The following is a 27,950-nucleotide window of genomic DNA, read 5'->3' as shown; positions in this document are numbered from 1 at the left end:
TGATTATATGTGGTGTTTTTTATATACCTGAGGGACTCTAATGGGCAATGGGCATTTTTTAAATTGGACCTATAATAAAAATTATATAAAACATTATTGGCTATGCATTCCATGCTGCTCAGTGGTATACCTTTATAATCTCATTTAATGACACTGGTTGTGGAGGCAGAGGCAGGCAGAGCTCTGTGAGTTCGAGGCCATCCTGGTCTACACAGTTAGATCCTGTTGAAAGCAAACAAGAAAAAGAGAAAAGACTGAAGGAAGGGAGGGAGGAAAAAGAGAGGGAGGGTCTGCAAAACAGGGATTTGAACCCAGTCCCATTGACCCTAGAGCTGTTCCTTACATGTTCCTTAGAGCTTTCTGTGTCAGATGTGTTAAGTCGGGGAAGGACCACCAACAAAATAAACTTTAGTTGGAGAGAATGCTGGTGAAGTACATCTCATTCCTTCTTCATGTTTAATGTCAGCTTAATATCTTCACAAAGAGTGCCTATTATAAAACTATTTGCTCAAGGTTATCCGCCTCCTGCCCCGCCCCCATCATCAGATGATTGTTATTTATAGCTGTGTTTAAACATCCTGGGCAACACAGAGTCACTGCACACTGGATTCATCAGCTAAGCCACGATTCTCAAAGATTAATGATTTGTTTTTGTTTTGTCCAGAAGGTAAAAGGATAATTCTTTTTCCTTTTAAATTATCTTTTGGCTTTAAGACAGGGTCTTACGCTGCAATCCCACTTGCCTTGGACTCATTGTGTAACCCAGGCAAGGTCCTTGAGATGGAGGAAATCCTCCTGCCTCATCCTCCTTAGTGCCGATATTATAGGCAGGTGATATCACTCCAGGCTGTTTTAAAAATTCATCAGTTCTCAGATTGAGTCATTTGGGTCACATTAGTTGAAACCAGATTAATCAAACCTAACTTTCAGACCCTTTGATTACTTTGAGGCTCTACAGAGTACGAAAGCATTCTTCATTTCTGCTGAGAGAATGGCAGCCTGGTTAGCATAGTTCTGTATTGTTTATGATCTGGTCTACCTTATCCCACTGCCTGAATGCTAATGAGAGCTTCCTAGAAGTCATTCCTCAAAAAGTTAAGTCACAGCATCTAATTATTTGGCTGGCAAGATGTTCTAAGTACATATAATTATATCTTCCCTCCATTTTGTGAGGGTGGTGAGCCAAGTAACCTGCATCAAGAGAAAATAAACAACATATTAATGCTACTAGCAAGGAGTGCCTAGCTAGAACCCTCATTATATAACCTTAGCATATATAGTGGGCATTTAGTACATCTCAGTCTGCCAAACTAACATCATCACGGTCTTTGCAGGTGAAAAAACTGTAGGATAAGGGATGCATGCTGGTCCTCTTGTGTACATCAGGAGCTGTATGAATCTGGCTAAGACCTTGTCAGTATGACGTTCTCAAGCCTGACCACTGACCTTGGAGAAATCCCTTCCATTTCCATTTTGTGTCCCTGCTTGCTTCCTACTTTTTGAGACAGGACCAGCTCTCACCTGGGTCCAAGACGATGGCAAAGAATAAGAGAAGGCAGCACCAGTGACTGTGGCTTTCTAACCACAGGCACTGGACAGTCATTCCTCTATTATACCACAGTCTTAACTCTTAGACTTGTCTATAAATTGGGGTTCTTCACTGCAAAGCAAACCAGAATCAGAATTAAGTTGGCATGACCTTTTCCCACTCTGGAAGAACAGTGTGTAAGAAGGCTTCTGGAAGAGTAGATCTCAGATACTTTTTTCTTGCACACTAGAGGGAGGTACCCAGGGAATGCAGAATTGGTTAAGCCAGTCCTCCTGGCCAAGCAGGTTGTCCTTGATACAGGAGGATTTTCAGCCCTGCCATTTGTAGATGGGGCCACTGAGGCCCTCTCTTAACTCGTAGGTCAGGGGGATGCCCTAGGAGCTGCGTCTTGCCTGCCAAGTGTCAGGCTTGACTGCTCCCCACAATAGAGCTTAGAAGATCAACCCTTGCCTTGTCCTTCATGGTTAACCATCCTTTGGCTTCTATACCTCTCAAACTCTGGGGAGAGCAATGTATAACTTCAGCCCATTCCATCCATTTCCTGCGGTATTGTTGGGGAAATTCAAGCTCCAGTAGGGCAGCAGCCGCCCTTGTTTGTCCACATGACCCCTCTGTCCTCTAGGCCTGGGATCTGGTAAATAGTTGGCGCTCTGTGGAGCCAAGTATCCTTGTAAATGCAGGGACAGTGCAATGTGAAAAAGTTTCGCAAACCCCAAAGAGATTCAATAACCAGGTCAAGGGCCGAGTATCAGCTTCCTTTACTGTAGCTACTTTTACTGGCGCCAGACCCAGCCAGGACCCATATGTTCACGTTCTACCGGCTTGTCCTCTAGAAAGGAGGTCAGGATCATTTCCAGTGGGCACAGGACTTGGAGAAAAGTGCACACCGGAGCTGTGGAAGGCCACAGGAGAGGAAGCTAGCTAGGCTCGGGACAAGGCTAGAATCGAAGGCCTGACCTCGGGCCCGCCCGCCGTCGCGCTGTGACAGGTGTCTGCTGGGGGTGTCAGGTGAGCGAGTGACACACCCCAAGCAGGTACATCTTCCTCCGCCTACGAATGACCTAATTACAGCAGCCTGCAACGCCCGGAGGTGGGGGAAGGTCACTCCAGGCAGTCTGCCTCTAGGAGCTAGTTCTTGTCCTCAAAGACGTGGGACTCCCGTGCGGTTCCCAGAGCTTCTGGCGTACGCGCCTTAGGGTTGTGACTGTTTCAGTGATCAGGCTGCCAGGGCCAAGACCTTATCTGAGCGGTGTTACCCGACGGCCTTCCCCCAAGACCAGGGCACAGACACAGCCCTCGCCTTCCCGGACTGCTCAAGCGCCGAGTACGCGCAGGCGTCTTTCGGAGCCTGGGACTCCCGGATTAACCGGGTTCGCCGCTTCGAGCACTGCGCTTGCTCCAACCCCGTTCCCCCCCCCCCCCCCCCCCCCCCCGCCGCCCTCCCCGCGAGGACCACGCCCCGAAATCGAAGGCACTTCCTCCGGCATCCAGCTCCGCTGCGCCTGCGCCGGGCCCCACGGTACGCCGCTTTAGGTCCGGGCCCCGCTCCGACGCCCTCCCCGCGGCCCCCGACGCCGGCGTGACGTCACCACGCCGGGCGGCCGCCATTACAGAAAGCCTGGTCCCGAGCTAGGGCGAGCGGAGGAGGAGGCACCGCGGCCGGCGGCCCAGTACTGCGGAGCGAAGCTAGCGGGCCGACGCCAGCGCCTAGCAGCCGCCAGGGGCCGCAGGAAGCACCCCGGGGAGCGGCGGCGGCGTGTGCGTGTGGCCCGGGTGCGGGCGGCGGCGCGGGAGCAGCGCGGAGCGGCAGCCGGTTCGGGCGGGCGTCATCATGGACGAGAAGTTGTTCACCAAGGAGCTGGACCAGTGGATCGAGCAGCTGAACGAGTGCAAGCAGCTCTCCGAGTCCCAGGTCAAGAGCCTCTGCGAGAAGGTGAGCGGGGGTAGGCCCCAGGTGCGGCTCCAGGAGGCCGCGGGGACGGTGCAACATGGCGGCACGGAGGCCAGGCCCCCCGAACCTCGCACACCGGCGCCCGGCGCTGCCCGCGGGGACTCGCGAGCGACCCGGCGCCCCCCGCCTCCCGCGCGCTGATTGGATGGCGCCGCCGCCGCGGCCTAAGATGGCGCCGTGCGCCGGGCTCCGGGCTTCCAAGCCTCCCGGCCCTGCCCGACGCCGAAGAACAGGGCGGCCGGGACCCTGCGTGGTCCGGCCAGGGACTGGCTCTGCTTTGGGCCTGGGAGCGGGACCTGGAGCTGCGGCGAGGTGGAGAAGAGGCTTTGCGCTTGCAGCCGGGCTTGCTTTGCTTCTTGGAGCTGGCGATGCCCACTGGGTCCCCCACAGGCGGGCTCTGAGGCCAGTCAGTGCCCAGCGCCTGTGTGGAAAGGTCATCGCGTTCTGGTCGGCTTCCTCTACGCCCTGTTTAAAGTGCGTTTAACGATTCCCAAACAAAAATAAAAGCCGCTAGCCCGATTTCTACGAAGGTCATAGTGGTAGTTACAAGGGAGGAGTATAAAGTTTTCATAGTTGGAAGAAATGGAGGATTTGGTGAGTCATACTATACGGAGAGCTTCGGGATTGGAAATCCAGTGGCATTTTAACTTATGATGTATATGCTGACTCAAATTGGATAGTGTGAGATCCTCTGTTTAACGTACTTGGCATGGTGCCATTTGTGTTTAGCATGAGCAACACAGACTGGAAGAGAACCAAATGTTGTGTCCTCTCTTGGTTGAAAGTTTCTTTCTTGTGTTTTGTGGCTACAAGTAGTGGTAGTGATCCCCGAGTTGACCGCCTGTGTTTCAGGCAGGGTGCTGAGTCGACACAGTCAAGTGGTGACTACGCATTGTATCTCAGGTTAGCTCGTTCCATTGGTTTTCCCCAAGAGTTGGGAGAGCAGGCTGCTAAGCTTTCGGTCGTGTGGTATTTTTCAAGTCTTATTAATGCAGTTTTCTAGTATAAAATGTTCATCTCCACTCTATTTTGTGTTCGCTTTTCACGGTTACTTTAACATTTAATTTTAGTGCAAAAATAAGGATTATGTTAGTAATTTGTGTCAGGAAGAATTTTTGGAGCACTGTATGCTCCTTTGTGGTTTGATGTAAAAAGGAGGTTTTTGCGTTTGATGAATATTTTCTGACTACACAGTTTTTCAGAAACTGCTGAGAATAATTGGGGCTTAAGACAGACGTGGGTTTATTTACCTCGGCTCTGTACAAAGAACGCTTCCTTCCCTCCCAGGTAACCCTGGCTGCCCTGGTACTGGTTATGTAGCCAGGGTAGCTTTGAACTTGTGGCAGTCCTTGTGTCTCAGCTTCCCAAGTGCTGGGAATGTTTTCTTTTCTTTTTTTTTTTTTTTTTTTTGAGACAGGGTATCTCCGTTGCTTTTGGTTCCTGTCCTGGAACTAACTCTGTAGACCAGGCTGGTCTTGAACTCACAGAGATCCGCCTACCTCTGCCTCCCGAGTGCTGGGATTAAAGGCGTGCGCCACCACCGCCCGGCTGCAAGTGCTGGGATTGGTTACATGTGTGTGCTACACCAATCCAATATTTTGATTTTTGTTTCTCTCAAATCAAACGAGGTGGTATTTTTAAGGTTTTGAAAATAAGTTTGTTTTTCGAGACAGGGTTTATTTGTGTACCCCTTAGCTGTCCTGGAACTCTAGATCAGGCTGGTCTTGAACGCACAGAGATCCACCTGCCTCGGCACCACCACTTCCGGGCTAGAAATAAACCTTTTAAAATTTACTTGTTGTACTCAAAAAATAAAACAAACAAACAAATCTAATATATTGCCAGGTCCTGGTTTCTGGTTGCTGACTCTGAACATTTTGAGTCAGTTAAATGGCAGTCATTTGTATAGAAAGAAAGACCACTCATTAGGCTGGAACACCACTACTTCTTGTTTCCCAACTAAATGGTTGTAACTGGTTTTCAGAAGTCCAGTTACTATAAAATAGTTAAAACATGTTCTGAGGTCACTTCTGATCTGATGGGATTGTGTCCTAAACTAGCACTTGTGTTTCTGAGTATCCAAGATTGCATGCTATTAGGAAGAGAATCGGAAGACAATGAGGAATAAATTATACATATCCTCAAGAAACTTTAATTTAGTTGGAAAGACTAGGATGGTAATATCAACTTGACAGTGGATCTCAACCTTCTTAATGCTACAACCCTTAAATGGAATTGTTCCTCATGTGTGACCCCCAACCATAAAATCATTTTTGTTGCTACTTCATAATTGTAATTTTGCTAGTTATGAATCGTATTTTGTAAATGTCCGCTATGCAGGACCCCTGTGAAAGGATCCTCAGCTCACAGGTCGAGAACCGCTGCTCTAGAGTCTGGGGAATTGTCTAGATCAGGTTGGCCTATGAACATGGTTTAGGAGACCTTCATTATGTTAGATGAGAAGACACACCGACTGTAGGTGGCACCATTCCCAGGTTGGGGGAGGGGAGGGGTCCTCAATTGTATAAGCATAGAGGAAGCTCCCTATGGGAGAGGTCTCCAGTGATCTAGGTTTGACCCCTTAGGACCTACATGGTAAAACACCTTACTCTTCTGACCTGTACAAACAAATAAATGTAATATTAAAAGTGTGAGGATGTATTCATTGCTCCTTTTCTTTTTATGTGATGTGAGTACCTCCCCTCAAGCTCCTGCCACTGTGACATCCCTGCTGTGATGGACTGGAATTGAACCAAAATAACCTGTTTTCAAGCCAGGCATGGTGGTGTGTCCCTTTAATCCCAGCACTCAGGAGGATCCCCGGTCTACAGAGTGAGTTCAAGGACAGCAAGGGCTACACAGAGAAACCCTGTCTTAGGAAGGAAAAACAAAACTTTCTCCCCAAAGTTGTGTTTCTCGGGGTGTCTTTTTAGCAGCAACAAGAAACTAAAGAAAGTATGGACTGAGTGGGTTTGCTTTGGAGAGCCTGTTAAAGATAGTAGGTAGAGAGGTGGGGTGGGTGAGGGCTGCAGCTTAATGGATCCAGTGTGTTTTTCACATCTTCGTGAAGCTCAGATGTGAGGCTAGCTGGCTTAGATTTTTTTCTCAACATGTGCAGATTTTAGGGTTTTAATGTATGTGTGTCTTACGTATGCAAATGTGTGTGGAGGTGCCCACGGAGGCTAGAGAGGTGTTGGATCCCTGGAGTCTGGTTATTTGATCCACTGGACTTGGGTGCTGGGAGCCCAGCTTCAGTCCCCTACAAGAGCAGCATGGACTCTTTTTTTTTTTAATATTTATTTATTTATTATGTATACAATGTTCTGTCTGTGTGTATGTCTGCAGGCCAGAAGAGGGCACCAGACCTCATTACAGATGGCTGTGAGCCATCATGTGGTTCCTGGGAACTGAACTCAGGACCTTTGGAAGAGCAGGCAATGCTCTTAACCACTGAGCCATCTCTCCAGCCCCCGCAGCATGGACTCTTAACTCTTAACCATTGAGTTCTCTCAGTAGTCTAAAGTTTTAATTTTAGAGCCACATAAAAATAATTATTGCCAGGTAGTGGTAGTAGCGTGCCTTTAATCCCAGCACTCAGGAGCAGAGGCAAGCCTCCTACAGAGCCAGTTCCAGGACAACTAGGGCTACACAAAGAAACCCTGTCTCGAAACACCTAAAATTAATAATAATACTTGAGTGAAGTGGTGGTGGCACGTGCTTTTAAAATCCCAGTACTCAGGAGGCAGAAGCAAGTTGATCTCTTTGCCTTTGAGGCCATCTTGGCCTACAGAGCTAGCTCCAAGAAAGCCAATGACTATACACAGAGAAACCCTGTCTTGACAAACCAACAGCAAAAAAAAAAAAAAAAAAAAAAAAACAAACTTGATTGGTGGTGCATACCTTTAATCCCAGCACTGGGGAAGCAGAGGCCAGCCAGAATTACAGGGTGGAACCTTATCTCCAAAAAGGTGGGGGTGGAGGGGCTAAAATGAAAATGATAGTTCTTGAACCTATTTCAAAGTTTCCTTGAAGCTGAGCGGTGGTGGCGCTCGCCTTTAATCCTAGCACTGGGGAGGCAGAGGCAGGTGGATCTCTGGGAGTTCAAGGCCAGCCTGGTCTGCAAGAGCTAGTTCCAGGACAGGCACCAAAGCTACAGAGAAACCCTGTCTCGAAAAACAAAAAAAAAAAAAAAAGTTTCCTTGAAATAGATACTTTTGATGAATGTTGTTGCCTAACTTGCTTGATTTGGATTGTATTTCAACTTTTGTAATGATGTAAATCTCCTAAACAATACTATGATGTTTTAGACTGGGAGATGCATGTCATGGTATACCTTGTACAAGTCCTAGTAAAACAGAACAGGTAATGTTTTATTGCCGATTCTATCTCTATGTGAAAACTACGTTTGCTTTTGTTGTGTTTGCCTTCTAAATATTACTTGTTCATTTATTTTGTTTCATTTGCAAGACAACTGTTCCTGTGCCTAGACCAACCTCAGACTCAACATCTTCTCGCTTTGGTCTCCCAAATGTTAGGATTGCAGATGTGTAGTGTAGATACAAGTGCCACCATATCCAGCTTTAACAGCAAATTTGAAAATAAGCTACATTTTCTGTCAGTTTAGTCATGCTTGTTAAAGAACTACACCCATCAAAAACAGCTATTGATGATCTCATAAGAAGGAATGATAGCCTCAAAGTCCTTCCCCCTTTTGTGAAGGTAAAGCTAAACCCCAGTGGTCACTCCAATTAACCAGTTTGAGAACTCTCTTCTGTTACCTTGTCACAATAGCAGTGTTGCTTCAAAGCAGAAAGGATCCAGATGTGTATCATAACAGTGGGGAGCATGATTTTTTTAAATATTTATTTATTATGTATACAATATTATGTCTGTGTGTATGCCTGCAGGCCAGAAGAGGGCACCAGACCCCACCACAGATGGTTGTGAGCCACCATGTGGTTGCTGGGAATTGAATTCAGGACCTTTGGAAGAGCTGGCAATGCTCTTAATCTCTGAGCCATCTTTCCAGCCCCCGGGAGCATGATTGTTATGTTGCTGACTCATTAAAAAGAAAGATGGGCTTCACGTTCCTACCCAAGCTAAGCATACTGTGTGTTGAAGTACATATATGTACCTTGCTGTTTGAAGGAGTTTGGTATTTGGGGTGAGCATATACAGTTTCATTTTAGGCAAAGTTCCATCAACAGATTAAAAAAAGTAAATACTATCTACTTGTTGTGTGTGGTCATGCATGCCTGTAATCCTAGCACTCTGAAAGCTGATGCAGGAGGATGGCCAAGAGCCAGAGGCAGGTAGACTTAGGTGAGTTTGAGGACAACCTAGACTACATAGTGCGCTCTAGGTCAGCCAGGACTGTACAGTGAGGCCCTGCCGCAAAGATGAATAAGCCCAGCACTTGGGAAACAGGCAAGCGGATCTCTGAGTTTGAGGCTAGCCAGAGCTATATTAGAAAGATTCTGTCCCAAATAAATAAGTAAATAAAGTATCAGTTTGCTTTTGGACTAACTACAATAAAAATGGCCTTTTATTATATGATTTAAGCAGTGTCTTGGGGTCGGATGCCAGTTTTGGCTTTGTGCTTTCAAGACTTCCAAATACGTAAAGAATTGGTGTTTTTAGTTTCTTCCCCCAAAGGAGTTCTTGACCTAGGCATGCGGTTGTCTATTTCTTTGCAAGTATTATAGATGTAATAGTCTTATGGTGTCATTTAGTTTAACATTTGCTGCATGGGTGTGGAAAAGGGAAACTGCTTCTTACTAATTTATTTGCTAAGCTGAACTTTTTTAAACCTATATTACCGTTTTTTTCTTTAAGATTTATGTGTGTCAGTGCTTTGCCTGTTTATATGTATGTGCACCGTGTGCGTGCCTGGTGCTCTTGGAGGTCCGAATTATGGGTAGTTGTAAGCCATCAAGTGGGTTCTGGGAATGAAACCAGGTCCTTTGCAAGAGCAGCAGGTGTTCTAAACTGCTGAGCCATCTCCCCGGTCCCCCAAGATTAAATTCCTTGATGAAGTACTATATTTCTAGGTTTTATTTAAAAGGCTGTTTGGCTGTCTCCATAGCAGTAGTATTAAGTAGTAGTATTAAGAAGGAACAGGTGGGAGAGGCTTGTTGGAATGTTTTTCTTTCACTTTGGTGTGGTCACTGTTGTTGTAGATAGAAAGCAGAGGCTCTATCTGGAAGGTTGAGAGGCTGGTGAGGGTAGCTGGGGTAGGTTGTCTGGGTTGCGACTTCTAATGCCAGGATTCCTATCTTGCTTCCAGACCCTTGTTGAGGTGTTAATAATGAAGGTGCATGTAAATTGGGCCATCCTGAATTGTGGACTCAGTGATTCCATAAATTGAAGGCATTGTGTTCTTTCTGCTGCAGAGCTCCATTCCTCAGATAGTGTTGTCCCACCTCTCTTCGAAACAGCAATTCTTCCATTTGCTTGTGGCTAACTTCATTTGTCCCTCAGATAAGATTGGTAAGATGAAAACAAAGGGTCATTACTTTGTCAAGTAGTATAAATCTCTCGAGGAGAGACTTAAGTTGTAAAATGTTCTATAAAGGTAGATGGCCTCTGTGGCAGTTGGCACTCAGAATGCTCTTCTTTTCATCTGCAAAGCCTCGGCACACCTGTGAGCGTTGTTCCATGTGCTCCCTGCACAGCTTGGGTTAACCGAATGAGAAGGTGTAGTTATACTCACATGCTGATTCCTCAGTCCTCCCTGTCCTCTGCCGAAGGCCCAGAATCTGTGTTCAAATACCAATTATAAAGGTGAATCTCACGTAGTATCAACAGTGATGGGCCCTGGAAACCAGGCCTGGTAGTGGAGAGAGTCCCAGATATTCAGAGGTTGAGGCAGGAGGATTTTTTTTTTAATATTTATTTATTTATTATGTATACAATATTCTGTCTGTGTGTATGTCTGCTGGCCAGAATAGGGCACCAGATCTCATTACAGATGGTTGTGAGCCACCATGTGGTTGCTGGGAATTGAACTCAGGACCTTTGGAAGAGCAGGCAATGCTCTTAACCGCTGAGCCATCTCTCCAGCCCCGAGGCAGGAGGATTTTATGCTCAAAAACAACCACTTAGTTTTGAGACCCTGTCTGAAAGTAAATGAAGAGAAAGCTTGAGATGTAGCTGAGCCACACAGCATCTGTCTGGCAAGCGCAAAGCCCATCCACAGAAAGAGGCTTTTATTCCCACCCTGTAGGAATAACTGGGACAGATTTCGTTGTAACCAGTATTTTCCCTTTTTCATTGTAAGTCAAGTTTGTCATAGTTAACTAACTGAAGTATCGTTTTTTAGTGTGGAGAAAATAAACACTGAATTTTGAGTTGTCTTTTTTTCTTTTTCTTTTTTTTTTTTTTTTAATTTTCGAGACAGGGTTTCTCCGTTGCTTTTGGTTCCTGTCCTGGAACTAGCTCTTGTAGACCAGGCTGGCCTCCAGCTCACAGAGATCCGCCTGCCTCTGCCTCCCGAGTGCTGGGATTAAAGGCGTGTGCCACCACTGCCCGACTTTGAGTTGTCTTCTAAGGGTGCTAAAGGGACCAGCACTTTGCTTCTACTGTGGCTATTTCCAATTTTTTTCTTTAAATGTTAAAAAAAAAATCATCTTTGAAAAAGCCCTTTCATTCCTGAGCTATATCTGAGCTGACCTGGGTTTAGGAGAGGGGAATATTTTATTGGTGGTGTCATTGTTCTAAATAGCTTTCTTTCTTCATAGGAGTAGGGTTGGCTTAAGAGGGAGAACTCTCTAATTGCCAGTTTAAGGGTGAGAGGTGACTGTTGAACATTCTGGGATTAGCTGCTTCATTTTTTTCACAGTACAGTGGCTTTACCTATTTATAAATTGGGGTTGCATATTGAGTGGATGAACACAGCAGAGGGCATGTTTCTGAGTCTTCTTTATTTGTGACTGCATGACCAGCTAGTTGCTTGCTCCTCCATTCTCTCTCCCTCCTGCTTCAGTCTTAAGTGTAAATAATATTTCTGAGTACATATTTTTGTTTTCAGGTTACTGTTTATCTCACAGATGATAATTCTTGTATTGCGGCTGAGCAAAAGGCTGCAAACTTTGGTTGTAGGGGTAAGGGCAAGTGTGGAGTTGAGTTCCCAACGACTGCACACTTGGCTGTGTTGTTGATAGGCTTGTGCTTCTGCCTTGCATTCTGTTGACCAGTCCTTATTAGGCCTTCACTGCTCAACTTTGTCTTGATGGTGTATCTCTGCACAGATTTAGTTTGATTTTTTTTTTCTTCTCTAATAGCAAAATTTTAGCTGGGCAGTGGTGGTGCATGCCTTCGAGGCCAGCCTGGTCTACGGAATAAATAAGATGGTTGATGGTTAGTGTCTCCTTCCAGAGACTACTCAGAGCAGAATTTGTGAAATATGGGATTGTTTCTATAGTAAAGCATCATTATCATCCAGTGGACTGCATCACATTTCCCTCATTAAAGACCTTAAGATTCTACTTTTGCTGGACAGTGGTGGCGCGCACCTTTAATCCCAGCACTTGGTAGGCAGAGGCAGGTGGATCTTTATATGAGTTTGAGGCCAGCCTATAGAGTGAGTTCCAGGACAGCCAGGAATACACCAAGATCCCCTGTCTCAAAAAACAACAACAAAAAAATTCTACTCTTGACCTATTTACAGGAATTGCTTGGAGTACTTTCTTGTTTAATTTTTTTTATTTCTTGTATGGGGGCATTAGAAGGTGGTCTTACTGTATGGTCCAGCCTGTGCTAGAATTCAAGATCTTGCTGCTTGTGCCTCCTGAATGCTAGATTTACAGACATATTTCCCCCACATCCTCCCAAGAGTATATTATTGTTTTGAAGGAAAACACTATAAACATGCACCTTTAAGAAAACAGCTCTAGGAGCTGAAAAGATGATGGCTCAGTGGTTAAGACCATTGACTGCTCTTCCAGAGGACCCTGGTTCAATTCCCAGCATCCACATGGCAGCTCACAGCTGTCTGTACTTCAGTTCTTGGGGCGCTGGCACCCTCACACAGGTGCATGAAGGCAAAACATAAAATGCACATTAATTTTTTTTAAAAAAAAAAAAAGAAATCTTAAAAACCTTTTTCTAAAAAGTGCCTCTGATTCTAACATAGTAAGCTAAGGGCTCAGGATCTCTAAGTTAGAGGCCCTCCCCAGCTAAGTGATATATAAATACTTAGTCTCAAGAAAAGGAGCAGAGGCCAACCTAAGCCATAAAATGAAGTCAAGGCCTGCATGCAGTGTTAGGGAAGCCCAGTGTCAAGTGGTGGCGCTGTAGATAAGTGGCAGAGACCTTGGCTAAGAAGGAAAGAGGCTTCTACTTTCATCATGATTTATATTAAATAGAACAAAATGAGCAGTAGATGACTGAGCCAGTTTTGGAAACAAGGAGTTTGTTTTGTTTTGGCACCCATGAAGTATCATAATTCTTGTTGTGTGATTCAGTGGTTGTTTTTTGTTTGTTTGTTTTTGAAACAGGGTTACTCTGTATAGTCAGTCCTGGCTATCCTGGAACTCAGATCCACCTGCGTCTTCCTGCTAGGATTAAAGGCCTGCGCCCTCAGCCTGGTTTGAGACCATCTTAGTATGTTGTCTAGGCCTTGAACTTTCTGGAACAGTGTCACGAATTTAAGTAAACTAGTAGCCAAGGACAACCTTTTAACTCCCCATCCTCCTGCCTCTACTTCCGAAATGCCAGGCATTTGCAACCACTTACAGCTTCTACCTTTTTTTTTTTTTAAATGGTGGGGAAAACAATGTTTAAACTTGGCCAGCTGAACTCCACAGAGATCATAGTCTACCCACCTGGGCATCAGCGCATGATCAGGAGGCAACTGAACCTAACCTTCCCCCAGTGGGACCATGTGGGGTTTTGCCTCCTTGGGGTCTTTTGAGTTTGGTGCTTATTTGGGCCTTGACATCTCCAGTGAGTACAAGTATGTTGTCTGTCTTCTGGTGTTTTTGGTTGATTCTGTGCTTAAAAGGAGTTTGGTGATTGTCTACTGGACAAGCCTGCTTCTATGGGGGCATTCTGAGGGTTTGACAACCTGTAAAACTGGCTTCTTGGTCTGCTGGAAGTTAGGGGAAGGTGAGTGACAGACATGGTCATGGACGTCTCAGCACTGCCTTTTTGGTTTTCAAAGCCATGGATTTGACTTTAGATATGGCAGGAATAACTTCTGTGATTTCTGTGTCATTTTGATGAGTAGCTTGATACATAAGTGGATAAAAGGATTTTTGACATGGTTGGGGTCTTATGCTTCTAAGTCAGTGGTTCTCAGCCTATGAGTTGAAATTCCTTTGTGGGGGAGGGTCTCATATCAGTTATCCTGCATATCAAATACATTGCAGTTGATAACAGTAGCAAAATTATAGTTATAAAGTAGCAATGAAATGATTTTATGGTTGGGGGTTATAGCATGAAGAATTGTGTTAGAGGGTTACGGCATTAGTAGTTGAGAGCCCCTGTTCTACTAAAGTGTTTAACTTAAATGGATGGGTGACTTTTTCTACAGTGTAAGTTAACTGACATGACAATACTATGTATCTCTAAGGAAGTGATGAGTAAATAATTGAGACCTTTCTTCCTTCCTAACTTCTTTTGTGTGTAGTTTTTTGAGACAGGGTTTCTGTGTTAACAGCTCTGGCTGTCATGGAACTTGCTTTGTAGACCCTTGATCCCAAATTTACAAAGACCCAGCTGCCACCGCCACTGCCTAACTGGAATTTTCTTACTGTCTTCCTTGAACAATTCTGCCATGGATGAGTTAAAAAACCTAGTTCACATAATCCTGCTTTCATTTCATCTTATTTGATATGTTGGTTGGAATAGCCCATATTTAAACATGGTGACACATGCCTCTAATCTAATCCCAGCACTCAGGGGGCAGAGACAGGTGGATCTCTGTGGGTTCCAGGACAGCCAAGGCTATAGGGTGAAGCCCTGTCTAGGGACAGGTGGGGTGGAGAAGAAAGAGTCTGTCTGTAGGTCTCTTACATCAGGCTAGGGATGAAATTGTGAGATGCCCGAGTCCAAACATACTGAGTGTTGGTAGTGTGCTAATGACCCCCCAAAGATTGCATTCTTCCCCGAATTTCCACATTGTTTAGATTGCATTTTAACTTCCACATTTCCTGATCATAAGATCTTGTTTAATAGAAGAGCCCCATTTCTTTTTTAAACTGAAAATATTCTTCTAAACTTGGTGAGTGTCTGGAAATAGGCTCCCCAAGCCTTTGGAGAATAGAAAATAGTGATTCTTGAACATGGTTCGTTGTACTTGGGACAGCATTGGTAGGTGTGGGAAGGAAAATAAATGTTACTGACTTGGATTCTATTTTCCAAAGATTGCAACCAAATTTGGGGAAGAAAGAAGAGATCCATGTTTCAAATGTGTAGCCTTAAATTGTGGTAATGTTGGTTGTCACCAGTTGGTTCATTAGCAACATTGTTCTCTATTTGTGTGTTGGGGGAGGATTCTTTTGAGAGAGAGGATAGACACTTGTAATTGTCTAGACTGACATTGAACTAGTGGCAAGCCTCCTGCGTTGGCCCTGAATGCTGGGATTGCTGGGTAGCAAAATTTCAGTATGGGCATTTGATCATGTGTCTTAATTTAAAGTGGTCTCCCCTTCCTCGTGATACTTGGGATAGTCTACTTTGTTCATTTAGTGTTTTCTTTTCCCCCTTGCTTGCTTACAGCCTTTCTCTTCTCCTTTGCCATGGAAATGACCTATTTCGTACACCTATGTCCAGTGCCTAGGACAAGGCAGAGTCATTCAGATGGTTTAGCAGATAATTGTCTTCCGGTATACACATTTTTAGCATATGTGGATATCTGGCTGAATGATGGCTTCTTTTTTAAACTTTATTTATTTATTATGTATACAATATTCTAAGTCTGTATGTCTGCAGGCCAGAAGAGGGCACCAGACCTCGTTACAGATGGTTGTGAGCCACCATGTGGTTGCCAGGAATTGAACTCAGGACCTTTGGAAGAGCAGGCAATGCTCTTAACCACTGAGCCATCTCTCCAGCCCTGATGATGGCTTCTAAAAGCAGCCTAAAAAGCATGTATGCTATATTGAGTGTTCTAACTGTAAAACAAGAACTTTATTGTTATAAAAAAAATAGAATGAAATGAAAGAAAAATTTAAATCTCTTAAGACCAAGAAATCTCAGCCTGAGGAGACAACATTAAGTGCTCTTTTTTCTTCTTCTTCCAAATTTACATATTTGCCTGCATGTATGTCTGTCCCACTTCCATACAGGGCCCTCAGAGGCCAGAAGAGGTTTGGATTACCTGGAACTGGAGTTACAAATAGGTACAAGCTACAATTGAACTTGAATCCTCTGAAAGAGCAGCCAGTGCTCTTAACTGCTGAGTCATCTCTCCAGCCCACCTTCTGGTCGTTTTCATCTTGTGTGGGTGCTACTAATGTCTTCAGTCTCTAATGAGATGGAAATTTGGTAGCCTTTACAAATTGAGAGTGATGATTGAATATCAACTTGGTACATATTCTCTAAACATCTCCCACAAGGTAGCCAAAGGAAAAACTAACCATATCTTGTCTTTTAAATATAGCCAATGGGCTAGTAAGGTGACTTAAGTCTCTCCAGTAAACCTGAGGACATTGATTTAATAACTAGGACACACATGGGTGAAATGAGAACTTGGACATAAAATAGATTTGGGGGTGAGAGGTCAAGACAGGGTTTCTCTATATAACAGTCTTTGCTGACCTACTGAGTGCTGGGATTTAAGGTGTGCGCCTCCACCAACCGGTACAAAAAATGCAAATTTTTAAATTAACAATTTTAATGTCTATCTTGGGTTGCAAATGCCTGTGGTTTCATATTTGCCAGGTTCGCCCTTTACGTTAATATAAACAAAGCATCTTTTTTGATGTCATTTAATGCTGAATGTATTGCTTTACTTTTTCTTTGTAGGCTAAAGAAATCCTGACAAAGGAATCCAACGTGCAAGAGGTTCGATGTCCAGTCACTGTGTGTGGAGATGTACACGGGCAATTTCATGACCTCATGGAACTTTTTAGAATTGGTGGTAAATCACCAGATACAAATTACTTGTTTATGGGAGACTATGTGGACAGAGGATATTACTCAGTTGAAACAGTTACACTGCTTGTAGCTCTTAAGGTAATTTTACTTTTTCTGTTTGGACCTTTTGAACTGGGTGAAAGCCCTCTGGAATGTTCTTTTCCTACCATGATTTGTTCTCTTCATCTGAATGTTAAATTTTAGAACAAACTTCCATGCCTAATTAGGAATGCAAAGAATGTGAGTGTCAAACTTAATCATCCTGTCTGCATTAGGGCCAGAAGGTGGTTCAGAACACGGTGCCATGGGATACCTTGGGGTCTTTTGTTTGTTTGTTTGTTTTTAGACAGAATCTCACTATACAGCTCTAACTGTTATGGAACTCACTATGTAGACCAGGCTGGCCTCAAACCCAAAGAGTTTGTAGCCTGCCCGTCTCCAAGTGCTGTGACTGGCAAACTAATCAAGTACAAGTTTTAGTTTAGTACATTGACAATGGAAATAATATGACTGCATTAAGTATTCGGAGAGTTTGAACATCTATGTTGGATTATTTACATCATTTGACAGTCCTGTGAAAATGTGAAGGAAGAATTGAGAGAAAAAGATCAGGTTATTAAGTGAAGATTTTTTTGTCTTTAATATTAGAGCGGGCTGAAGAGACGGCTCAGAGGTTAAGAGCATTGCCTGTTCTTCCAAAGGTCCTGAGTTCAATTCCCAGCAACCACATGGTGGCTCACAACCATCTATAATGAGGTCTGGTGCCCTCTTCTGGCCTGCAGGCATACACACAGACAGAATATTGTATACATAATAAAAATAATAAATATTAAAAAAAATTAGAAAAGAGATTTGATCTTAGTGTACAAGACTGAGCAAATACCTAAACAATAGTTTATTCCCCTGTCTCGAAAATCAAAAAAAAGTTTATTCCCTTGGAGTAATAACAATTAAACATGAGAAATGAAGGCAGTAATGTCAGCTCTGGTGAGGCTCAGGTAAAAGCCTTAAGAGTTGAGGTTAGCCTGGTTTGTATAATAAGACCTTTTCTTTTTTTAAAAAAAAAAAGAAATAATAATAATTAAAAGAAGCAAATTGGGCTGGGAGAGATGGCTTAGAGGGTAAGAGTACTGACTGCTCTTCCAGAAGTTCCAAGTTTAGTTCCCAGCAACCACATGGTAGCTCACAACCATCTGTAATGAGACCTGGTGCCTTCCTTGCCAGCAGTCCATTGTATGCTTAATAAATAAATAAATCTTTTAAAAAAATATAAGAAGAGAAGCAAATTTTAGAGTCCTTGTCATTTGTAGCTCTGAAATGTAGAGGTGAAGAATCAACGCTGAAACACATTGGCATTGATTTAGAGTCGAATGCTGCCTCTGCCTTAGGAAGCTGTTTGATTTTACCTTACAGGGGGAAAGTTTACCGCTCTTCCTAGGCAACAGACTCACTTTTTTATTGCAGAATATTCTGAACAAGAAATTTGCTGTCATCAATTTTTCTAACGTAGAGAAGTGGTCAGAGTTAGAGCTGATGATGAGCATTTACAGTGCTGAGAATACTGAGCGTTTAGAGTAGACGGTGGGCACTTTGTACAGTGACTATAGATAAGAAGCTGGTAGCCCAGGTTCATGTGAAAGGGCTGGGCTGCTTTTAAGAATCCATGTACCACTGGGCCTGATTGACACTACTTTAATCCCAGTACTACTATGGAGGCCAAGGCAAACTGAACTCTGAGTTCAAGGGTAGCCTTGTCTAACACATAAAGTGCCCACCAGCAAAGGTTCCATCCCTGTCTCAAAAAACAACAGCAAGAAAATTTATATACTAAAGACTAGACTGCATTGTGTATTCCTAAATGTCATAGGCACAAATCTTAATTCCCTGAACCTCAGAGTGTGGCTGCACTTGGTGCTAGCCCTTTACATGAATAGTTAAATAAAACGAGATTATATGGGTAGTTCTATAAAAGGAGATTAGGAGGCTAAGGAGATAGCGCAGTTGGAAGACCTGAGTTCAATTCCCAAAGCCCATTTTTTAAAGTGCCAAGCATGGAGACATTCCAACCCTGAAGAAGTAGAGACAAAAGAGTCCCTGAGGCTCACTGGCCAGCTAGCCTAACTGAGCTCCCGGACAATGAGATGCTGTCTCCAAGGGGGCAGATGACCATTTGTAAGGATAACGCGTGAGCTTGTCCTCTGCCTCCAGGTGTATATGAACAAAGGGAAGAAGATGAGAAAACTGCTGTCTAAATCAAGAGACGACTTTAAGAGACCCCAGCTCTACTGACACCTTGAGGAAGGGTACCTCTGTAGTGTATGGACTCACTGTTAAACTCACGACACTATGGGGAAAGCGGCCCTTTTTCAAATGCATCAGAACAGATTGTTGGCCTAAATGAATAGCAGAGGCTATAAATTTAAGAAGAAAAAAAAGTCTGCTCTTGATTAGGCTCTGATTTCTCAGCTGTGTTCATAGAACGATAATCCAGGGCTGGGGATGCAGCCAAGTTTCTCGAGTGCTTGGTTAGCATGCAGAAAGCCCTGCATTTGACCCCCAGCACAGTATTATAAGTGTGATAATATATGCGTGTAATTCTAGCAATTAGGAAATGGAGGCAGGAGGAGCAGTTCAAAGATGCTGCAAATAAGAAGCATTTGTTCAAATTATTACTTTCTTGGTGCTTCTGGTTGAACTCAGCCTCCCGCATGCTAGCACAGGTTCACCCCTGAGCTATAGCCTCGCTTCAAATTTAAAACATTTTTACAGTTATTTGTTAATTTTATTTAACTGTGTGACGTACATACATGCCATCAAGCAAGTATGGAAGTCAGTTCTTTCACCTTATGGGTCCTAGAAAGCAAATTGATAGGTAAGAGATGAAATGTAGCCATGACTTGTTTTGTGGCATAACTAATCAGGGCCAGTGAGATGGCTGAGTAAAGACAGTTTCCACGGAACCTAATGTCTTGAATTTGATAATTAGAACCCACATGGGCAGAATAAAATGACATATACACATGCACTTACAAAAATGAATGTAATTTTAAAATTAGGCTTGATGGCAGACTCCTTTACTCTCAGCCATTGCACCAGCCCACACTAGGCCTATTAATAATAAGAAGGGGTTTGTGGGGGTTGTTTGGGTTTTTATTTTACAGGTGACAGGGTATCCAACCAAGACTGCCCTGCAGGCATCTTAGTGTTGGGATTATAAACTTATACGGCCATGTCAAGACAGATTTCTTTCTTTCTGTTAGTTTTGTTGTTTTATTTTTGTTTTTTGAAGCAGAGTTTCTCCGTACCCGTCTGGCTGTCTTGGAACTTGCTTTGTAGCTCAGGCTGACAAAGTCACAGATCCACCTGCCTCCTGAGGGTCTGGATTACAGATGTGCGTCAACATCACCCAGCTAAGACAGATTTCTTGAGACAGGATCATACTATAGCATGATCCTGTCTCAAGAAATCTGTCTGCATGGATGCCTAACCTTAGATAGATAATCTAATTTTAAATGGGCAAAGTACCTGAACAGCTACTTCAGCCTAGAAGATAGATGGTCAGTAAGGACATGGATAGTTAACATTGTAAGTAATTAGGAAAATCTACACTGAAGTCACATATACCAACTAATTCGTGTCTTTTACTAATACAGTGACTACAGTAAATATCATAGATGAATATGTCAGGAAATTAGACACCTCGTCCATTCCTGTCAAGAATGTAAAATGATCCGGCCACTTTGAAGAATTCTGATGAAGTTGGATATAAAGCAGTAATACACTACACTGTAGGAATATGTTCAAGAAATAGAAAGCATGCGAGCAAATGAGCTCAGTAGCTAATAGATGGGAAGACCCGAGCAAGTGCGGAAACCATGGCACATGGCCACCCTGTGAAGATGTGCGTCCCCATCCACGCTGCAGCTTGGTGACTCCAGGGTGGTTCTCCAAGGCATATGCATCACAAGAGGCTGCATTCCGTCGTTTTTTCACTTAATTTAAATGTCTAGAAAAGGCATTCTCAAAAGACGGAAGTACATCAGTGGTTGTCAGGAGCTGGGGAAGGATTGCAGATAGGCATGAGATCTTTGTAAGGAATGCAAAGCTCTAAAATTTGGTGTTGTGATTGTTGCCTAACTGTAAATTTAGTAAAGGTCATAGAAAAACCTTTCACACAAGATGGTATAGGGAGTGTGGTTTTAATTGAAGTGATTTTGATATACTTTTTTTTTTTTAATGTTTATGATCACCAAATGTGGTGGTGCACACTTTTAATCCCAGCACTTGGGAGACAGAGGCAGGCTGATCTCTGAGTTTGAGGCCAACCTGGTCTACAGAGTGAGTTCCAGAGAAGCCCTGTCTCAAAACAAACAAACAAAAAGTTTATAATGTATGGTTTCAGTTCATTGAAATGTAGAAATTTTTTTTTCCTTCAAAATTGGAACTGTGGATTTCCCTATAGAAAATTTTATGAAATGTCAGTTGGTTTGTTTTGTTTTGGGAAAGAGCTAGCTGTCTGTCTGTTTCACTGTAGGTTCGTTACCGTGAGCGTATCACCATACTCCGAGGGAATCATGAGAGCAGACAGATCACACAGGTTTATGGTTTCTACGATGAGTGTTTAAGGAAATATGGAAATGCAAACGTTTGGAAATACTTCACAGACCTTTTTGACTACCTTCCTCTCACTGCCTTGGTGGATGGGCAGGTGCGTGTGCCTTAAACTCGCTGCTGCTTCCCTTTTTTCCAGTTACTGCTTTCTTAGTGTTGAAGTTTTTCCTTGGTATCAGGTACTGAACTGTACAAAATGGGACTGTGGGGGTGGAAAGTATAACCCATTCAGCTTTGGGTGCTGTTTGTAGAGGAGTCTAGGAGACATAAAAGAGGTGTTTGCTAGTAGATGTGTACTTACAAACTTGGGCGAAACTTCTGAGTGTGAAGGTAACTACCAGTAGGGTAAGGTTAGAGAGACTCCTTGTTGAAGGAGCCTCAGCCATGACAATTGGTAAAGAAGAAGACTGGATACTCAGTGCTTGGGGCTTGGGCAGAACAATGGCCAACTCTTGAGAGTCAAGCCTCATTGAAATGGAGAGGGCCTAAAAACTGATGTGACCAAATGGTGGAAGTTCCTGCCTGAACTGTGCCCCCAAATAGTTTAATTTCTCTCTAGGTATAGTTACCATTTGTAATCCATCTTTTTAGATCTTCTGTCTACATGGTGGTCTGTCACCGTCCATAGACACACTGGATCACATCCGAGCACTTGATCGCCTACAAGAAGTTCCTCATGAGGTATGACTTCTCTTTGATAAATCTCAGAAACCATAGGAAAGGGGAAAATGGTTTAACTGTAGCTTAATTCATTGTGTGTCAACTCAGATTGTAAGTGAAGTGACACATGAGCCTTCTTAGTATTTCTCAGAAGAAATGTAGAAGCCTCTGGTGTTGCTCTTAGCCCATGCTGCCTAACAGTGAAAGTGCACTGGTGTACCTATAGGATGATCTACTGATGGAGCGCACCTGTTGCTCTGCACTGGGCCTTGTTAGAAGCGCTTCTCATTTCAGAGAGAGCTTAACTGCAAAGGTCATGCCTCGCTAGCAGACACCACTCAAAAGTGATTTGCACTTGGAGTGTGGCTTCTGTTGAATTATCAAATCAAGAATTTCCACTTTGTAAGAGTCAACTTATAACTTGTACCTGCTTTTTAGGGTCCAATGTGTGACTTACTGTGGTCAGATCCAGACGACCGTGGTGGCTGGGGGATATCTCCTCGAGGAGCTGGTTATACCTTTGGCCAAGATATTTCTGAGACATTTAATCATGCCAATGGCCTCACGTTGGTGTCCAGAGCTCACCAGCTGGTAATGGAGGTATGTTCTTTTCTTTGAAAAAGTTAGTTTGTCAGACTAACTTTTTAATGACAGTCCTTTATTCCCATAGAGTCTACCACTGGAGCTGAATCCTTTTCCCTAGGTGTGCAGTCAAATGAAAGTCAGGTTTATGATGATAGTGGTGTATATATTTAATGGATCGTCAGGTTTTGTTCGTTTGTTTCTAGTTTGGTTTTTTTTAAAGGCAGGGTTTCTCTGTAGCTTTGGAGCCTGTCCTGGTACTTGATCTGCTTGCTCTGTGTAGCCCAGGCTGGCCTCGAACTCAAAGAGATCCATCTGCCTCCCGAATACTGGGACTAAAGGTGTGCACCACCACTACCTGGCGGATCTTCAGATTCTTAATTACTTGGAGGGACTTGGGATCTAATGGTGAGAGGATTCAGATGTAGAGATAGAGAAGGGTATAATAAAGTGCAATTGTGTTTGTTTATACATATTCAGTATGTCTGTGTGTAGGAAAGGGAAGGAACTTCAAAGCATTGATATAGTCCTTTGGGTGCCTGGACTGTAGGTGATGGGAAAGAAGTCTCCTAGTGGGTTCTTTTTTTTTTTTTTAATATCTATTTATTTATTATGTATACAATATTCTTCTGCAGGCCAGAAGAGGGCACAAGACCTCATTACAGATGGTTGTGAGCCACTATGTGGTTGCTGGGAATTGAACTCAGGACCTTTGGAAGAGCAGGCAATGCTCTTAACCGCTGAGCCATCTCTCCAGCCCCTCTAGGGTTCTTAAAACATGGGCTACCACAATTTCTTCACTAAAGTGTTGTCAGGACTAATCCTGAGACAAGTATGGCTGCACACGCCTGCACCCTTGTTAGTTAGACTGAAGCAGGATTGCCTTGTGATCCAGACCAGCCTGGGCTGCACAGTGAGGCCCTGTCTCAAATAAGTTCATTTTAAAATTATGTTTAAGGTCATATAAATGAAAGATTTATAGAAACGTACTATATAAGAAGCAGATTAATATTTGGTGATGGATATTATTTTAAATGGCTTTGTTTGCTTGTTTAATTTATTTATTTGGTTTCTTGGAATATGATCTCTCTGATACATAGTTGTAGCTGTCCTAGAACTCACTATGTTGATCAGGCTGGCCTCAAATTCACAGATCCACCGGCCTCTGCCTCCTGGGATTAAAAGTATATGCCACCATGTTTGGCTGGCTTTAAATGCTAAAAACAAACTATATTTTCATTTTAGCCATAACAAATATATTCGTGTACATTTTACAGGTTTTTTAATAATACAAAAAATTAACCATTTTTGAGAGGAACTGTCATTTTTCTGTCTTATAGTTTTTTGTTTTTTTTTTCCCTGCCTCTTTTACAGGGATATAACTGGTGCCATGACCGGAATGTAGTAACAATTTTCAGTGCTCCAAACTATTGCTATCGTTGCGGTAACCAAGCTGCAATCATGGAACTTGATGACACTCTTAAGTATTCTTTGTAAGTATCTGCCTGAGCTAGAGCTGCTTGTTCTCCAGCTCTTGTTAAACCATATTACAGGTTGATTTTACGTTTTCATGGGAATGAACCTACACGTAACAGAAATTAGTTTCTCTTATTTGGAACCCAGACTGAATTGATTTATTAGGTCTTCAATTTCTTGTTGTTGTTGTTGTTAACAGGGTCTTACTATATAGCTCTGTTTTCACTGGAACTCACACTGTATAGACCAGACTAGCCTTGAGCTCATAGGGAACCACCTGCCTCTGGCTCCCGAGTGCTGGTCCTAAAGGCCGTTGCCATTAAGTTTAGTGGTCTTCAATTTCTAAACCCATGTTTTTATTATGGATCAGATCAGTGTGTTAGACACTTAAATGATCTTATTAGAAGGGGCCCCATTATATGAAAATGTAGTGTCTAGGACTGGAGTACAGTTAGAACATAGGTTCAAAGCTCTAATCTTAGTACTTGAGAGACTGAGGCAGGAGGTTTAGGAGGTTAAGGACATCCTTGACTACTTTTTCTGTTGCTCTAACCAAAACCAATTTGGGATTAGGGGGAACAGTTGTTCAGGCTACAGTTCTAAGTTCTAGTCCACCATTGAAGGGAAGTTGAAGGCAAGAACACAACACAGCTACTCAAATAACATTCACGGTCAAGAGCATAGAGCTAGGTGTAGTGCCATATACCTTAATTCCAACAGAGGCAGGAGAATCTCTGTGGATTTGAGGCCAACCTAGTTTATATAGAGTTTCAGAGCCAGCACTGTATTAAGAAACCTTGACTCAAACAAAACAAAAAAGTAGAGATAAATGTGTGGGTCCTTACTTGGGCTCAGTTAGCTCTGTCTAGAGAATGGTAATGGCCACAGTGGGCTTGGTGTTCCTACATCTGTCATCAAGACAGTCTTCCACAAACATGCCCACAGCCCAACCTAATTCAGACAAGTCCTCAGTTAAACTGTCCCCAGGTGATGACTCTTGTGTTAGGTTGACAGCTAAAACTGACTATGCACACTCCCCTACCCCCTAAAAATAAACTAACAACTTGAACTGGGGTCCAAAGTTGGGTTCATTTTTTTTATGTTTATAACCCAAGCTGGTCTAGAACTGTGATTCCCTTGCCTCAGTTTCCCAAGTGCTGGTGTTACAGCGGTGCCCAACTTTGAACCCGTTAAAATGTGCTGAAATTGGTTAAGAAATAAACCTTAACATTTGAAAAATGGACGGTTTAATAAATACATGGTGTATTCTTAGAATAGAAACAGTGAACCTTATTTTGTTTTTCAGCTTGCAGTTTGATCCAGCACCTCGTAGAGGCGAGCCACATGTCACTCGTCGTACCCCAGACTACTTCCTGTAATGGAAATTTAAACTTGTACAGTATTGCCATGAACCGTATATTGACCTAATGGAAATGGGAAGAGCAACAGTAACTTCAAAGTGTCAGAAAATAGTTAACATTCAAAAAACTTGTTTTCACACGGACCAAAAGATGTGCCATATAAAAATACAAAGCCTCTTGTCATCAACAGCCGTGACCACTTTAGAATGAACCAGTTCATTGCATGCTGACGCGACATTGTTGGTCAAGAATCCAGTTTCTGGCATAGCGCTATTTGTAGTTACTTTTGCTTTCTTGAGAGACTGCAGAAATAGGATGTAAACATTAACACCCGTGAGTCCAGTTGACTTCCACTTAGCTGTAGCTTACTCCGCATGACTGTAGATGAGGATAGCAAACAATCATTGGAGCTTAATGAACATTTTTAAATAAGTACCAAGGCCTCCCCTCTTGTTTCTTTTCAGGGATACCATTTAATTTAATTGTATGATTTGTCTGCACTCGGTTTATTCCCTTCTCCAATCTCAGCCCCACGTTGTTCTTTGTTATTGTCAGAAACCCTGGTGAGTTGTTTTGGATAGAACTGTTTCCCCTCCTGTAAGATGACGTCACTGCACAGTCACCGCAGTGTTTTCATAATAAACTTGAGAACGGAGAAAGTCAGCTTTGGATTGTATCAGTGGGCACGACTGGTGCTGTTTATTACACAAGATAAATCAATTGATTTCGGAATTTGTAGAATTCCAGGTAAAGAAAAATAAAGATCAAGGCCACTGTGTAACCTCTCTGGCAACTCCTTGGCGTTCTTCAGAAGAACTTGGGGACTTGTTTGTCTGACATTGCAGTTTGTCTTGTTGCTGGCCTGCGCTTGTGAAAGGAATCTGCTGCTTCAGTAGGACTTGATTGTTAACCATAGAACTCAAGAGTTTGTTTTTAGGATTTTACTTAAAATGGCATGTTTTCAGGTAGAACTTAACAAACTAAATGATGTGTCTAATAGTGTAGTTTCTGGTTATAAATATATTGCTATGTATATTTCATGACTCTTTAAAATGATTGACAGAATGGTAAGTTCTTAACAAACATTTGTACATTTCTTGTCAAGTCGTGATCTTAGAGTTAAATTTGTCTCAGATAAGCTGTTAGAGCCTTAGCCTGTGTTAAGTTCCTTAAGCGGTAAATCAGTGAAGCCAAGTAGGAGCCAACTTTTGGGTTAGGGTTTGTGTTTTGTCCCAGACCTGAGAGTGGTACCTGAGTGCTGTGATCAGCAGGTTTTCCCTTATATTCTTTGACTTGGCATAGAAAACGAAGAGTTCTTCTGCGGGGACTGAATATTTGGGCAGACATCAGGATGCGTAATCATTGCTGTGTGAGTGTGGTAAATAAATGCTTCCTTGCTTTGTACTGTGTTGAATTTGGAACCAACAGTGAAGTTACAACACTGCCCTGCATAAACAAATCGGTTTATGAGTTAATTGTCCAAATCAAAAGGCCCTTGGTTTTTCTAGGTTATCTTTTCTGAGAAAAAACACATTCTCCAGCTTGTTATTTTTGCTAGTTTGTCTTTTCTTCCTGGCCAAACAAATAACATCTATGTACAGTACTTTATTAAAAAAGAAAGAAAGAAGACGAGGTTGGGGTGTGGGGCAAGCAGGGGGACAGGGTCTTACGGTGTGACCATGAGTGACTTGTAACTTGTTGTATAGACCAAGCTGTCCTGGAACTCATGGGTGATCCTGCCTCCACATGTCACGATGCCCAACTTACGTACTTCTGATCTGACAATAAAGTGGCATGAACACCAAGTGGCTTCTGAGGAACCTGACAGTGATAGATGGGCTCTAATGGAGTCGGGGTCCTGTTGTTGACAAGTGTCGGCTACATATAAATTCTCAGAATGGGGCTTGTGGCAAAGATGGGTTGATTTCCAAATCATTGTGAGTTGGAGCAAATTACTAGGCTTCCCATCTAAACTTTAAAGATGTTAATACTTTAATCTGACTGTAAAATTAATAAAATGTGTGAGCTTCATCATTTTTTCTAAAAATCTAATTAGAGTTGGATGGAAATTAAGAGAATTTCTTAATGGGTACTATAATGAAATTGCCATAATTTTTTAAGCTTCTCGATTAAGAGCAAAAAAATTGTCAAAATGAGAGTTAGAAAGGAGTTTGGAGAGCTGCTTAGCGGTTAATCAATTCTCCACTGTCTGTAACTTTATTTTTTTTTAAGGTTTATTTAATTATGTGTGCAATATCCTGCTTACAGGCCAGAAGAGGGCACCAGATCTCATTACAGGCGGTTGTGAGCCACCATGTGGTTGCTGGGAATTGAACTCAGGACCTCTGGAAGAACAGTCAATGCTCTTAACCGCTGAGCCATCTCTCCAGCCCCCCTGTCTGTAACTTTAGCTTCAGGATCTCGTTTCTCCCTTATGGCCTCCACATCAGGCACACACATGGTGTACATACCTGCAGGCAAAACGCTTAACGTACATAAAATAAAACAAGTTTTTTTTTTTTAAGAAGTATTATGGCTACAGCTATAGTGTGTTGGTAATGCGGTTGCCTAGCATGTACTGTGTCCTGGGTTCCGGCTCCAAAAGTCATGTATGATGGCACACATCTGACCCCTTTTGGAGGCAGATGATGAATCTCTACTTAAGAATCTGAGTACTCCG

The 27,950-nt window shown here is 43.0% G+C and overlaps 1 protein-coding gene across 1 annotated transcript; it reads left to right on the top strand.

The window, feature by feature from the left end:
- Nucleotides 1–3,112: 3,112 nt before the first annotated feature.
- Nucleotides 3,113–26,674, top strand: Ppp2ca (protein phosphatase 2 catalytic subunit alpha). Its single transcript, XM_041665890.1, has 7 exons — nucleotides 3,113–3,482; nucleotides 16,470–16,679; nucleotides 21,115–21,288; nucleotides 21,783–21,872; nucleotides 22,290–22,451; nucleotides 23,808–23,926; nucleotides 25,216–26,674. The coding sequence occupies exons 1-7, from the start codon at nucleotides 3,381–3,383 to the stop codon at nucleotides 25,286–25,288; spliced, it is 930 nt and encodes a 309-aa protein (XP_041521824.1). The 5' UTR covers nucleotides 3,113–3,380; the 3' UTR covers nucleotides 25,289–26,674.
- Nucleotides 26,675–27,950: the final 1,276 nt, after the last annotated feature.

The sequence above is a fragment of the Microtus oregoni genome, unplaced genomic scaffold (assembly GCF_018167655.1).
Source record: "Microtus oregoni isolate MIOR12 unplaced genomic scaffold, Mior012 000015F_ref0000493, whole genome shotgun sequence".
Classification (NCBI taxonomy): Eukaryota; Metazoa; Chordata; class Mammalia; order Rodentia; family Cricetidae; genus Microtus; species Microtus oregoni.
The sequence above is the reverse complement of the archived record's forward strand: the minus strand, read 5'-3'. Positions and strand labels throughout refer to the sequence as shown.

What these genes read in the sequence shown, in the direction of transcription:
- Ppp2ca (XM_041665890.1), top strand. Translation starts at nt 3,381, where the DNA reads ATGGACGAGAAGTTGTTCACCAAGGAGCTGGACCAGTGGATCGAGCAG. An exon ending in CTGCCTTGGTGGATGGGCAG is followed by an intron (nt 21,289 to 21,782) that starts GTGCGTGTGCCT and finishes CCATCTTTTTAG; the next exon opens with ATCTTCTGTCTACATGGTGG. An exon ending in CTCACCAGCTGGTAATGGAG is followed by an intron (nt 22,452 to 23,807) that starts GTATGTTCTTTT and finishes CCTCTTTTACAG; the next exon opens with GGATATAACTGGTGCCATGA.